At 35.6% G+C, this 15,496-nt stretch overlaps 1 protein-coding gene across 1 annotated transcript in view; it reads right to left on the bottom strand.

Moving 5' to 3' along the window:
• The window catches only part of LOC128992227 (uncharacterized), a 71,838-nt gene extending 59,118 nt beyond the window's left edge, over window positions 1-12,720 (bottom strand). Inside the window, exon 1 of the mRNA XM_054415697.1 lies at window positions 12,419-12,720. Coding sequence (XP_054271672.1) covers window positions 12,419-12,578 — 160 coding nt within the window. The 5' untranslated portion in view covers window positions 12,579-12,720. The remainder of the gene's footprint in view (window positions 1-12,418) is intronic.
• Between the last annotated feature and the right edge of the window lie 2,776 nt (window positions 12,721-15,496).

Here is a 15,496-nt window from a genome sequence, read left to right on the forward strand (position 1 = left end):
AAATTTTTCAAAATAATTTTTTACACAAATAATAGGAACAAGAACACGTTCACCAAGGAATCTATAGTGTAATAACCCTCTACGGCCCACGTTTATTAGTTTGTTAGCAATAACACAGTATTCCCAGTTGACATTACTGTTTAATGATACAGTTACAGTCGCATCGACTAGTTAACTATTCAATACTCAACTCCTACACACATGACGTTGAACTCGTGTGGGTGTTGTCCTCCCCCTGTACATCCCACGACCTACATACACGCGCACACACACACAAGGACGCTAATGTTTACTTGATACTACTGTCTTTGAGCTGGGCGGTGGCTAAAACACCCGCTTTTGTATGTTTATGAATAGTTTATGTATTGTATTTTGTCGTTTACACAGAAATAACCAATATTTTAGTTTACCCTGAAACAACAAATGTTTTCAAAGGTGTACGATCAATATCAGACAAGTTTATTTTGCAATGTTGTATATGAATGTGTATTATGGTTTGGTGTCCAGACTTTACATTCTAGCAATGCTCTAGCACAGAATCACAAAATTACTTCAGGTTAGGCATATAGTGTAGCGACATTGTCACACTAACATCATTGTTGATTGGAGAGATTCGAACCCGGTACCTCGGGGAACGAAGTCGCATTAAAATACAAATAACTACAATTTGTTCACTTACATATTGTAAGTTAACTGTGCATTAATCAAGCATTAATTTGTGACAAAACAAATCAAGGACAAAGAAATACAATAAAACCCCATTTTGCAAACATAAATAGTATTTTTACGTATTTAGCAAAAAACGATTTATTTAAAAATGTTAAGCATGAAAGTAATTACAAGTAAAATAATGTTTACTTACGTTCCTGAAAGTATACTAAGGAACGTGTCTTTTTATTACACGGATAAAACAAAACTCTCATGACGATTTTGCGTACAATACTAGATCATAAACTCCTCGGTGTTTTAACCTGTTATATTACAGTGTTCAAAAGAGACAATGAAACAAGAGGTTATTACTGAAAACACGGCTTTCTTATGTAAATGTCCGTATACAAAATGTACCCGACGACGCGGCGCTGGCGGGGAAATGAAGCTATTCAGTGGACGCTTTCAGGAGGTAACGTTCACTTCACGAATGTTAATAACTTAACATTTACCAACAGATGCAAATACGTTAAGAAGTGTGACTGCTGTAGCACATTGGTACATGTTGTTGGTTTTATGTTGCAAGATTGTGTAATGAATAGTCGCCCAAAAAGGACGGATTTTTCTTCATCTAGGTTAACTTTTTGTATTTTTAGTATTAACTTATACGTACGATAATTTCTCTATTTCGAGGATGCGCCTTTTTTAAGCATTAACTATTGTTGTACAATGTTTAAAACATTTGTGGGTTGGAGGAGTTTTGAAAAAAAAACTTTGAGTAGTACCGTACTCATGATAGTCTACGTTATTTATAAATTTGATTTAACACAAGGCTTACTCTAGATCTAGACTACATTATTTTGGATAGTTAGTATCAATTCACCTCTAAAAAATGTCTGAAAGTTAGTAAGCTATTGATTCATATTTCATTCAAATATAGCCTATCCATTACTGAATGCAAATAAAAAAATCAAACCAACAAAATATTACCCAAATAAATTAAATGTATATTAATATATGAAAACTAAGGGATGAAACAGTTACTGAGTGTGACAAACTCTGAGTACCTAATAAAGTAGCTGAAACTAAACTGCTAATTATAAACTAAGCGTATCTTATCTATGTAGGATACAGACACATACACCTAGCAATTATAAGTTTTAATCACTAGTTGCCCAGCTAATCGTCCTCAAATGAGTTGGAATAACTAGTTTATACTATAATGAAGGTCTTTGAAATTAGTTGAACGTTATCGTTCACTTAAACATTGTTGTGTTAAGTGCAGTCACGCATACTAAAATAGGAAAATGTAAATATTTTATCACTAATGTGAGAAAAAAGTTAAAAAGCGATATAAGGGTTGGTCGTTGCCTAAGTAAATTTTATCAAAGCCATATCGATAGTGCTGCATAAATTGAGGTGTGTTAAATTGAGCTTACATTATAAATGTTATCGAATAGCTCATATTGTCATGCTCGGTTAAGACTAGGATTTTAGCATAGGTTTCTCACATTATTGGGGTATCTCAAACTGTGTCAGTATCGAATTGTTCTAATTTCAACCCAATTAAGTTAGTAGCTCGTTTACACTTAACGAATGTCATAACAATTATATTGCACAATAAATTTTACTTTATGTGTGACAATCATTGCAGTCAGACGATTAAATTTTATACCACTTGTTAACTGTTAATGTTCAAATCAGCCTTCAAGGGAGAGAAAAATCTCCAATAAAATATTAAAAACCCACGGAAGTATATACATTAGGCCTACATAAAGTGTTTGGTTTAGAAAATTTTAACGGTGAACCATATGACTAAATGTGACCCGTTACCTTTCAAAGCTAAATATTTGGACAGATCTGGGTCACATTTAGACTGTGTACACATCACACAGGTTGAAGCGTCAAATAAGATGGTGATATTTACAGTTGAGTGTGTTTTTTGCACTCGAGTTCGCTCCCGCCTTCACAATAACAGTTGCCAACATTACCAACCCATATATCTCGAGGTAAAAGGACATACATTTTGTCCTAAACCTAACCCAAGATTTTTCTCTCTCTTAATATTAACGCCAGTAGGCCTAGTATTAATTGATTTATTTATTTTACTATGATTAAATCGCTTGTCGTATAAAAGGTGTAGGTAGGATACCTGAAGTTGAAATTTCAGAATTCATACCAAATGTGTAAAGGAGTTTTTATCTTCTCTTAGGTTTTGGTCTATTTTCTGTGGCATGACCCTTGAATGTTTAATTAAATTAACAATAGTATTACGACTTTTGGTGGTCACAGTTTAAATTACTGAGAAGGTTTAACCTAAAAGAAACATTCTTTACGGTTCTTCAGGTAGCGAATAAAATTGTCAGGGAATATTTGAAGAGCTATGTGTTTTACAAATTTATAAATGTTATTTTCAAACAACCGTTTGTATAATTTGGTTGGTGTTATTCATACCGATAAAGAATTAACTATCCTTGTAACCTAAGCTACATGTTACTTTTTACATCAATGATCGAAATAGATCAAAACCCCACCATAGAAGTAAAATGCCAACTCATTGCTCAAACAGCTTTACCCTCTATGGTAAACTGATATTTTGGAGTGTAAAACTAACTAAAATTGTATGAGCTTTGCAAATTTAATTAGGACAGAAAGGATGATAAAGTATTGCAGAAACCAAATAAACATTAAAATTCAAAAACCAAACTTGCAATCCTATACAGTACAAAAATGTCTTTATACAGTGGCAATAAGACATTAATGTAAGCAAGAAAGTACAAATTGTAGACTAAATAACATAGGTACTGTCCGAAATTAAGCTTAAGTCCACCACAAATGTAAAACATACGAAGTTAAACAGCATTCCCGTTGAAAATTCATGTTCATCGCAGTATGATACCAGATTCTAACTAAAATTTATGAGATTTGTAAATTAATTAGGACATAAAGGGTGGTAAAGTATTTCAGAAACCCAATAAACGTTAAAACTCAAAAGTCAAACTTGCAATCCTATACAGTACCAACATGTCAATAAGACATAGTGTTATTAAATGCAAGAAAGCATAAATTGCTAAATAACATAAACTGATCAAAATTAAGCTTAAGTCCACCACAAAAGTAAAATACGAAGTTAAACAGCATCACCTTTGGAAACTGATATTCATCGCAGTATGATACCAGATACTAACTAAAATTTATGAGCTTTGCGAATTAATTAGGACAGGAAGGGTAAAATATCTGAAACCCAATAAAGGTCAAAAGGTAAAGAGTGTTGCCTGAACGTCGCGTGACTCAGAGGGGGCGGTGCGGGGGGGTGGCACAGGGGGGTGTATGTAGGGGGGGGCAGGGGGGTACACGGGGGGCAGGGGGGTCTACCTTCCTGTCACCGCCGGAGATTCAATTTACAACGATTGTCATATAATATCACGGGCCCACACTGCCAAACATTGTGTTTATTTACTTCCATTCTACAATAGAGACTTGTCTACTGGAAATTCATTTAAAACACTCCGCTGACAGTTGGAGAGATACATCTACGTCCGATTCAAGCATTGCAACTTCATGAAATAAATGTGACTTTAGAAAATATTTTATTTGTAACAGCAACGATTTTGAAAATAGATTGCTAAATTTTGAAGTGAGGGCTGAAAGAAGGTCAGCAAGTCCACCTACGGTCATCTTGGTTTCCAAAATATTAATCAGGTAATATTTTAAATGACATTCCCACACTTCTTAAGATACCCCATTATTAATACTGCAAAAAAAATTCTAGTTTATACCCACTCACAAATACGTTATCAATGTAACACATGTTAATAGCATGTACTGTATATAGTCTTTTTCATGGTATGGTCTTTATGTATATGGTCTTTCTCATATGGTGGTATGTGGTCATATGGTATAAGAAAGAACCAAAGAGAAGCAAGGGATTGATTTCATAAGTAAGAACCACAGAGAAATGAAAGAACTGTGTTTGATTTTATTTTATAGTCGCTTGTTCCCAAAAGGTATCGGGTTTCTGTCATGGTAGGCTGACTATATTACCTATACTGTATAATTTGTATAACTTTTTGGAAAGCGCACATGATGCACAAATCTAAAAACTTCTTTACCAACAGGTAACTTCAGAATAAGGAATACTAATACTTTACTAGTTTTATACACAACACTATACCATTTCCACAGTGATATAAACACAGACTACACCTAAATTTACTAAATAACACTTTACCTCTTCGATAAATGTTCACCGCCCTAAAAACTTACAAGTTACAAAGTTCACCACAAAAGATCGCGAGTCCCTTTACGTAAACGTCACCACCACGCTTTAAAACTGGAGTTTCAAGAGTTTCAAACTTTACAAGAAACTTAACATTATAGAAGCGGGTAAACGCAACTACAAACTTTGGCGAAGACGTATAAAACTGTTACAGCACTTTACAGCGGAGGAAAAGTTTGTATCGCAAAGTGGTGAAATTTTGATGATACAATTTTGAAACTAAAGTACAACGCAGTATCCTACACTGGAATACGCAACGTTAAAAATAAATACAAGCGCTTCTTCAACGAAACAAAATTAAATTTATGTACCTCAAATGTTTCCAAACACTGATCAAAGGGTGCCAAGTTTAATGCGGAAGAAGTTACGAAAGTAGAATAATTGGTGTAAACGGAGAAGTCGTTCCAACAGCATAGGTCGCTAAAAGTGTCATCATTAAGTCAAAGTGAGCTAAGAGGCAGAAACTAAGAGAAAGGTGGATTCCTCGAGGCTTTCGTTTGCTCATTATGATACTTGTGTTTACGTTTGCTAATTATAAACAAAGTAAAGTCGTCAACAAAACCATAAACGAGGAGGGCCGTCAAGCCACGTGTGTCCTTGTCTATACTGAGATCGGGCTTAGTTTGTGTCTATTATAGTGTGGTAGGGCTTAGTTTGTGTCCATTATAGTGGGGTAGGGCTTAGTTTGTGTCTATTATAGTGTGGTAGGGCTTAGTTTGTGTCTATTATAGTGTGGTAGGGCTTAGTTTGTGTCAATGATAGTATGTTAGTGCTTAGTACTACTAGTGTCTATACAGCGATGTTTATGTCTATACTGCAATTATGCTTAGTTTGTGTTTATAGTGCGATTGAGCTTAATTTGTGGTTAAACTGTCGACGAGGTAAGTCTAAATTTAAATATGCAATTCAACTGGCTCTCAATTGAGTCTAGCTAGGGTCTGCACTGAGCTGTATATAGCCTATACTTTGATTATTGATTGTAGGTACATTTCAATAGATATAGATAACAGAGAGTTGGATAGGGGTTTTTGTATGTAGATATATATTTCGTTACAACCAATTCTCGATAGCATAGTTTGTGCATTTACAACTAAGCCTATTTAATATAGCAACTATAGTTAATTCCACAACCAATACAATAGTCAATTATCATTTTACCAACGACACAATAGTCAATAGCCTGTACAATATTTACAGAAGAATGTTGCAAGTAAGAAAATGCATTTCCAGCCGTTATTATCTGCGGTATTCCTGAATGAGTTATTAATGCTGTTGGCAACACTTGTTTCATCCAACCACAAACCAAGACTTCCTGTATTCACCGCAAACTTTCATCGCAGACAATCCACGATTGCCACAAGACGAAGATGAAAGAGAAGGGACTTGTCATTAAGTTTGATTCATACAATGTATTGGGGTGTTAATAAACTGTTCACTGAAACCCCTTACATAATTAAATACCATTGGCCAACAAAAGTCGATATTTCCAACGAGTTGGCACATCCAATAAAAGCTTTGGATCGGGGGATTGCTTTTAATTGTATTAGGATTCGAACACAGATTGCGATGCGGGCTATTATTCGATAAAACAGCATTTAAATTTGACGTTACACAATTTTTTAATTACACTATTTTTATTGCAAGTGATTTTTTTACGTAGTCCCCCCACTACATTCTGAAACTATCTAGAGGAAATATGTTAAATTTTGTTTTTGTACAGTAATATTATTTGTAGGATTAAAAGATTCCTATATGTACTCCTTAAATAAAGGATTGGAAATTCCACTGAACCTGGTAATTATCATATTTTAATCACTTTGAACCTCCATCACAAACTAAATGCAAACCTGACACACGACTAGTGTGGAATCCCTCATCAAACCGTTAATGATAGTTGAAACTAGAGCAGTAATTATACAAATGGACCCACGAGACATGTGCATTCATATCACCCAGCAAGCATATTATAGAGAGGGGTTGGGAAGTTTAGCAATCTTAAGCAATCGCAGTCAATAAATGGTCGTAACTACATATCTCTGATAGCGTTAGATATTGTAATGACCTGTACACATGAGTATCAATTCGTGGACGAACAACTTGAAAACGTCAGTGTTTGTACCATGGGAAAGCGCCATTTTCGTAAACTGCTTTATAATACTAAGTTGAACGTGCTATGATCAAATGGTTGAATCGGGTTAGTTTGTCAATGTACTCACACAATGTTATCGAAATATTATGTAGGCCTACAAATCGTATAGCCTACTAAATTATATCTATGAACACAGATTATGTTCAAACAGGTGTTTTTTTTCGTTTAATTATTCGTACCTACTCCAAATCTTTGCCAAAATCTTTTTCATTATATAAATTAGTTTTTTAACACACAATTTATCATTAACTTTACTCATATTTTAGAGATTAGCGGTCCTATGTTTCCCATATTTACTGACACAACTATGTCCTCATTCGTGAAGAGTAAAATCGTGTTTCACCTAAGTATAGGACTATTGTGTTTTTCTCGAATTTTGTCTTGTATTCGCCAAGTATCAGGCATTAATCGAAAGAACTAAATTTCAGGGTTGGTACTAAATTTGGTAAATAAAATTCCCTGACTTTTCCAGGATTTCCAGACTGATATTATACTTTTTCCAGGTATATCAAGAAATATTCTAAAAAAATGTAAATATTTTACTTATTTAATCACTCCAAAATACAAAACTTGTTTCAAACTATATACATATCGATTCCTACCCCGTACCGATAAATAACTATCGATATAAATATGTGCATCAGTGCTTATGTCGTTCTTTTTGCCATTAGTCATCACCCTGACAAAAACCTGTTTAGAGCAAAACGTAGCATATCTGTAAAAAGGTAGTCTTTCAGGAGAAATTCCAGAATATTTTCATAACTCCCTGACTTTTCCAGGTTTTCCCTGACCGTTCCAACCCTGTAAATTAATACCCGAAGCTCAATATAAATCCCAAAATAACACTAATAATTTAAAAGTTTTTCAATAACGATTTTCGTCCGTTGACTTAAATGCCACACATAACCACTACAACATCTTCAAGTAAAACGAGCTGTTGATACCATTTCCAAAACCCATACTACCAAACATAGCAAAACATTTCTCACAAAAACGTTAATCCGACAATCCATCATTGAGGATAAACGAGTTTCGATTAACACAATAAAAGAATAAAAAATCCAACTCCACCGACAATAGGTCTACCTAGTCATGACGAGGGGAGGGGCGGAATCCAATACAACTATACAGCGGATACAGTAGGCAATATATCATGTATTGAGCCCAAACACGAGTTTGGTCGTGTAGACGTGTAGCGTGTTAACACGACACGGGACGACGTGTTGTAGTAGATAACTTCGTGTCTAGTACACGTTTAGTGAACGACCTATTTTCTTAAAGGAAAAACTAAGGTTGTAAAAAGTGTAGTGCATAAGTTAAGGAGGATATTCAAACAGTTGTATCATCATCATTATTTTTTCTAACCATATATTGAGTGTTAACGTGATCGTTGAGTGTTAAGCATTTTTTTCTGAAACTATTTCAAAATACCAATAAAACTATCATGCTAATTTGGTTCTTGTACATATTCTCCTATGATGAATCTTGTAGCTTTTGTTTTTCAAGTGGGTATACAGTATTTATGGCTTTGTAAAAATTATATTTGAACAGATATAAAGTGTAAATTTCATAAAAAATTATCTTACAAATTAGTATACGTACTTAAACATATTACTTTTACTACAATTTATTCATATTGCATTTTGGCGTTCCCTTTTGGGAGCTTTGGTTTCCTTCTCGGAACTTACATAATTGGACAATGTCCTTGGGTTTTTAATCATAAAAGATTATCATATCCTTATTCCCCCTTAATTGTGTTTAAATCCAACAATGAAAAATCAACACAACAAAAATAGTAAATCTAGCGATCATATGAAGGAGAAATAGGAATTTCCAAGGGAAACCAAGAAATCTTCAATGTAGGGCTAATTTTATCATTGGAAATGTCCGTAGGGCCTATGCTTTTTACAGTTTAGGCTGGTTTTATGCACCGCGACAGTCGCGAGTCGCGAGTCGCGCCACGTCTTGCGGCTGACAAAAATGTCACGCGACAGCGACACTTTTTTGTCGCATATACTCACATCCGGTGGTGGGGGAATTAAAGAAATCAGTCTGTTCTCAATCCAATGTTGTGTGTTGTGTTTTGATGTAGAAGTGATTATTAAGTTGTTCAAATATAGACCCTGTTGTGTTGTACACGTTAATGACAAAACCCCAGTTATTTAAACAACACATACAATTTACAGTTGGAATTGGGTCAACCCTCTTAAAAATGTCATTGCATAATATAATGATGTAATTTATATTACAAATAAAGAGTAAAGAACTCATTTAAATACTAATTATTAACATTAATCAATGTAAATATATGGAGAATATACCACGTGGAGTATGAAAAATACTACTGTCGCGCCGCGACTGTCGCGGTGCATAAACGTGCCCATTTGATCCAATAGAACTTGAACCGCGCGCGACACATTTTTTGAAGCTGCGATTCTAAAACCTGTCGCGGGTATTTAGAGTCGCTCCGCGGCAGTTTGTCGCTGTCGCGGTGCATAAATGCTCCCATTTAACTCCATAGAACTTGAGTCGCACCGCGACACGCGACACGCGACTGTCGCGGTGCATAAAACCGGCCTTTATTGATAGGTTAAGATAGTAACAAAAGGAAAATTACGTATTATAAAGCATAATTTAAGCTCGTCATGAATGCATGTGTGGAAATATACAAGATATAGGTCAAAAACCTCTCTAGTCGTGTCGCGCCGCCACGCCGGTCGCCCGCCGTGTGGCGTCCCTTTTAACATGTACTGTGCTAATGTACTAAGTGAATTATATGCCGCTAACGACAACTATATTTAGCCAGACAGAAACGTTTATTTTGGGATTCTTGGCGTTGGCAAGTTTGGATTCAGTCTTTTTCTCAACACAATATTGTATTTTGTAATATTTGAGCAAACTTTTCAAGTTAGACGCAAAGTAATCTTTTTTAAATTGCATGAAACAATATATTGGCTGAAGTACATCAAGAATATTGCTCATTTCAATAAGTATGATTTTATACGATTCGAGGAGGTGGTTTTTATGTTGTTAACCTCTCAAACGCCATGGCAGCGGGATGCTAAATAAGTAGGCTATACAAATAAATTATCAACCTTTACATAAAACAATCTTATAGTTGTTATCTAACGAATTTAAATTTAACTACCTGCAATAATGCAATGATTTAATCCGAAGATTCCACTGAATATTTTCATATTTCCGTTTAGCACTGATGGCATCAAAGTCGTTAGGTTCTAAGTTTTGTTTACATCGGTTTGGTAACGATTGCTAGAGACGAAAGGATTTAGGTATGAGATTGAACAACAGATTACAAATTACATCGAAACAGTCGATTCAGTAATGTTATGAAAGTATACCAAAGCCTTGCTACCACAGACAATATAAACGTTGTCTGTGCTGTCTGTTGTTGCGTTGTCTGTGCCGAATGGTCAAAGAACTTGAAGTTTTCCCTCTTTTAAAGAAGTGGATCCACCTCGTGCAAAATTAACCAATTTTTCTTCATTACATAACGAATCAAACTAATACACAACCGAAATCACGATAATCAATTGCAACGTCCCTGAATACCTTTCTTGCAGTCTTCAAGCATCATTAAATGCAGAAATATTATGGAAATAACAGTAAAAATGCCCGTCTCGAGGTTGTCGGAAGTGACGGTTTCCCCCGGTTGCAAAGTATTCTAATTTCCTGCACCGACGTTAACGACGGATTTGTGATGAAAGAGAGCGGATTTCCCGGAATATTAGCGAAACTGGACCAACAGCTGATAGCGAGGTGTCAATAACAAAGATTTTCATTCAAGACTATTTTGCTTGCGCACGCACTGCTAATCTAATTCTTATTGAACGCCTGCTTATTTAATCTAGTTCTTATCGAACTCCTGCTTAGGTAGGTAAACAGTTTTCCAAGCCGGGTATTATTGTGAACTATAATGATGATGTTGGTAGAACGGTCGGTTTGAAACCACTAACCAGTGCCTGCTAACTTCAATCTGTTTTTAATGTTTGTGAACTAGAGAACGTTTAGTAGTTGAAAACACGACCACAAACTATATAAAAAAATGTATAAACGAATTCTGCACATCTACAGGAAAATATCTTTCTAACATGCGTAGATTTTCCCATCGATGCCCACGAGTTTAGAAAAAAACGTTTTCAAGAAACACGCTTGCTTAATAATATATCAGACATTTTCAATGGCTTTCCACTTGGTAAATGGAATTTGTTTTGTATGCTTTCAGTGACGATGAGAAAGGCAAAATGCTTGCTCAAAATAAACATAACATCAATCCTAATCATTATCTTTGACAACTTTACTGTCAGAGTAGTTTTTGCGGTTTCGTCGTGTGCAGCGTGTCAGCTGTGTCAGTTTCTGCGATGAGAACAAAAGCGTCAACAGGCAGGTGTGATAAGAAGTTATAACATGTATGACCTTGTGATAAGGCACGGACACGTTCTGTGATAAGCAACCTGCTTTACATCCGTCGTCAACCTCTGCGCATCACGAAAGACAAAACAATAGTGTTGTCTATTGAATAGGTTTAATTGCTCTTGTTATCATAATGATGCATCACATTTGTTCTGAATGTTGGCAATACAACCGAATACAATACAGAGTTGTAAGTTATGGAATCGTTAAAGTTTAATTTTGCAAAGGGATGGAAATTATTGTCCTTGGCGCTATTGACAAACAAATAAAATGTTATGCAATCCTTTGAAAACTAAAATGAGTTTCCGAACAATTTAATCTTTTATATCTGATTACCGACGTACGTTATAGCATTGTATAAGATAGGCCAAGTGTATTTTGATTTTAACGTTTCTCTATGCTTGTTTATTTTATTCAAACTTTTCATACAATAATCCTAAATAGTACCCATTACAAGTTTAATTAAAATCATATTTATCTCAAAAAATATTTCGCTTGAAAGCAAATTCCCTCTTTAAACAAACCATAGAGATAAACTGAAAGCAACAGGTTGATTCCGCTCGCTGAACTAACTCTATCAGAACTGCAAACAATCTAGGTATTCGCTCTCCAATTAGCGGTCGTTTGAAGTGAGTTCGTCTGATCTTTTATTATAAACTTATCTCATATTTCCTCGTGCAACATAAATACAGTGTGTTTAAGATGTGCCAAGGATGTATAGTAATTTAAATTGTGTACTCTACAGTTTTCAAACAATCTAAATACTTATCTAAGTGATTTTCAATAATATTGCCGGATAAGTTCTAGTTAGTTGGGGAACATTTTATCACTTATTTACGTACAGTAATTATTCTAATGATGATGGATGGATAAACAGTCTGACTACTAACAAAATAAAAACAAATCCTTACCTTTAGCCCATCCTGTAAGCACGTTGCCCAAGTAGACCACTTTGTAGGACGGATCGTACTCCGTTATGGTAACAGATCTTCGCTTCCAAAGGCGCCCCAATCCTTGCTTCAGGGTCCTCAATGTCCTCTCCTTGAAGTCCTTACTGTCCCCACAATCCATGACGGCTTACACAAATTCCATCACAAAAACAATCACCCCGACACAAGTTTGAGGTTAGTCGACGCGTTCACGACACAACAGCTGTTTCACGTGTAGACGCAAAGAACGCCGGACCTCGACTGTCGCTCTCGGCTCGGCTCAGCTGGCGACTGCTAGCGCTCTAGCGGCAACCCTGCGAACAAAACAGGTGTCAGTCGCCTTATCATTTAATTACAATATGCATTAATATTTAACGAAGCTCGCTTATGACAATGGATTCATATGCATCTCAATTGCCGTCTTTTGCGACTTTAGATAAAGAGTTGTAAATTCCGGACTTGGCGGAGTTTCACTGCGTAGTTGCTTTTACCACTTGCTTATCTATACTTCTAGTAACACACATCATTGTAATAGGTGTAAGATGAATTTTAAATCTAGTTAATTTTAAACCCATAAATAAATCTGTCTAGATTAGGAGAGGAGCCACCTTACGATTGGGAGAGGTACCACCTTAAGATTAGGAGAGGTGCCATCTTGATTAAGAGAGGTGCCACCTTAAGATTAGGATAGGAGCCACCTTAAGATTAAGAGAGGAGCTACCTTAAGATTAGGAGAGGTGCCATCTTAAGATAGGATAGGTGCCACCTTAAGATTAGGAGAGGAGCCACCTTAAGATTAAGAGAGGAGCTACCTTAAGATTAGGAGAGGTGCCATCTTAAGATAGGATAGGTGCCACCTTAAGATTAGGAGAGGAGCCACCTTAAGATTAAGAGAGGTGCCACATTAAGAACAGGAGAGGTACCACCTTAAGATTAAGAGAGGAGCTACCTTAAGATTAGGAGAGGTACCACCTTATGATAAGGAGAGGAGCCACATTAAGATTAGGAGAAGTACCGCCTTAAGATTAAGAGAGGAGCTACCTTAAGATTAAGAGAGGTACCACCTTATGATAAGGAGAGGTGCCACCTTAAGACCAGGAGAGGTACCACCTTAAGAATAGAAGAAGAACCACCTGAAGATTACGAGAGGTGCCCCCTTAAGATTAGGAGAGGTGCCACCTTAAGAACAGGAGAGGTACCACCTTAAGATTAAGAGAGGATCTACCTTGAGGTACCACCTTATGATAAGGAGAGGTGCCACCTTAAGAACAGGAGAGGTACCACCTTAAGAATAGAAGAGGAACCACCTGAAGATTACGAGAGGTGCCCCCTTAAGATTAGGAGAGGTGCCACCTTAAGATTAGAGAGGAACTGCCAGCAGACATGTGAAGAGGAATTCTTGTGTTATGTATTTCGTAAAATTCGAGATCCTTTACTCCAGTATAACTGTACGGGATTAGGACATACAAGTAATTTAAATGTGTTTGTATTGTTACGTTATTTATGATATAATATTGTTACATGTTTGCATACTGACGGCTTTATAATTACCAAAGTAAAATTATTACTGTACTGTATGTAAACAATTTTTTGTACACTACTTCACCTAAACTGTCTTTATCTTCTCAATGAATAGATCAGGGAAACCGGACAAATTTGTTACAATCAGGTCAGTTTGTATTTAAGTATTTTATTTATCACCAGTGTAACTGCGCATCTTAGTCAATGATTGCATACAACTTAAACTGTTTTATGGTAATTATATGCTTTCAAAGTATCGTAGCAAAGTAGAACACTTCTTTGTCAACATAATATTAAAATCAACTTAATTCTTTAACAATGAAGGCAACAAGTTTTGGAGTTTTGCATCAGGGGTTAGTAAATTGCAACATCATCACATCTACAAGATATACACAATTTTGTAATATGATCATGTAATTCACAACATTGATTGAATCCATCAGTACACGATATACAATAGCGGTTCTATCCAGCGATAATAGCATCAGCTGAGCTTAACTGATGAAACGTTTGATTGTCTCTCATGGCCGATATTGCTCGCAACTTCCATTAAACGATTAATCTGTTGGGCAAGTTGTGTAATGCTAAAACAAATAATCACTTAAATATCGATAACTGTTTGTTTATAACTGGACAGTATTGTTTAGACAACTAATGAATGGTTTTTGTAAAGGATAAAAGGTTTGTATAAAATAAATATACAATACTTATTCCATTGTCTGTGGTTTAGCACAATCCTTGTCATGGTAGTAATGTCAAGAGACAACTAAACAGTTTTACAGCGTTGGTAGCTGTAAGCTTTGTAAACATATCGTAGCGATTCGAAACAACTGTTTGCTACACTTGTAACGTTATTGACAAATCACCTTCGGTATTTGTAAATACAGTATCAATGATGATTCCACATCGTCACAGAAGATAAACAAACGGATTGTAAATTAAAGAAGGGTGTATATTTGAAGTGCCGTTCAACACTTACACTTAAACTCTTTTGCATACTACAAACATTTATAAATATTTCAGGTTTTACTTATTTACACTCATGTGTTTTATTTACAACACACAACAAAGTGAATATAGCGAAAAATGTTGAAAAACGTACCTAATATATTTTATCGACACCGACACAAAAATATGCTAGACGTGTTTTTCATGATTTAGGCCTACTTAATACTTTAATAATTTTCAATGAAATTGTGGCCATACAAAGTAGGTATTTTAAGCCAAGTATGAATGGAGATGAGTGTAGGATGAGTGGTGCGATCTTGTAGTCTTGTTAGTGACTAAGGCCGACATGTCCTTAGAAGCAGCTGTTAATTTACCATACAGCTAATGGACACTAAGGGACCTACAGTTTATAGTGGAATCCGAACCACATTTCTGCCTTGGTATATACGAATTGGTCTAATTATCAGGATAGTACTGCGGATAGTCGTAGTACTCACTCTTGCGGACGTTAATCCATACCAGGGAGTATCACATTCATAGTGTATGCCTATTAACACCGTGTTTCATTCCAGTCTTATCATTTGCAAACTA

Source organism: Macrosteles quadrilineatus, unplaced genomic scaffold, assembly GCF_028750875.1.
Source record: "Macrosteles quadrilineatus isolate MER2022 unplaced genomic scaffold, UCM_ALF_1.0 Scaffold_4__1_contigs__length_99947679, whole genome shotgun sequence".
NCBI classification, from domain to species: domain Eukaryota; kingdom Metazoa; phylum Arthropoda; class Insecta; order Hemiptera; family Cicadellidae; genus Macrosteles; species Macrosteles quadrilineatus.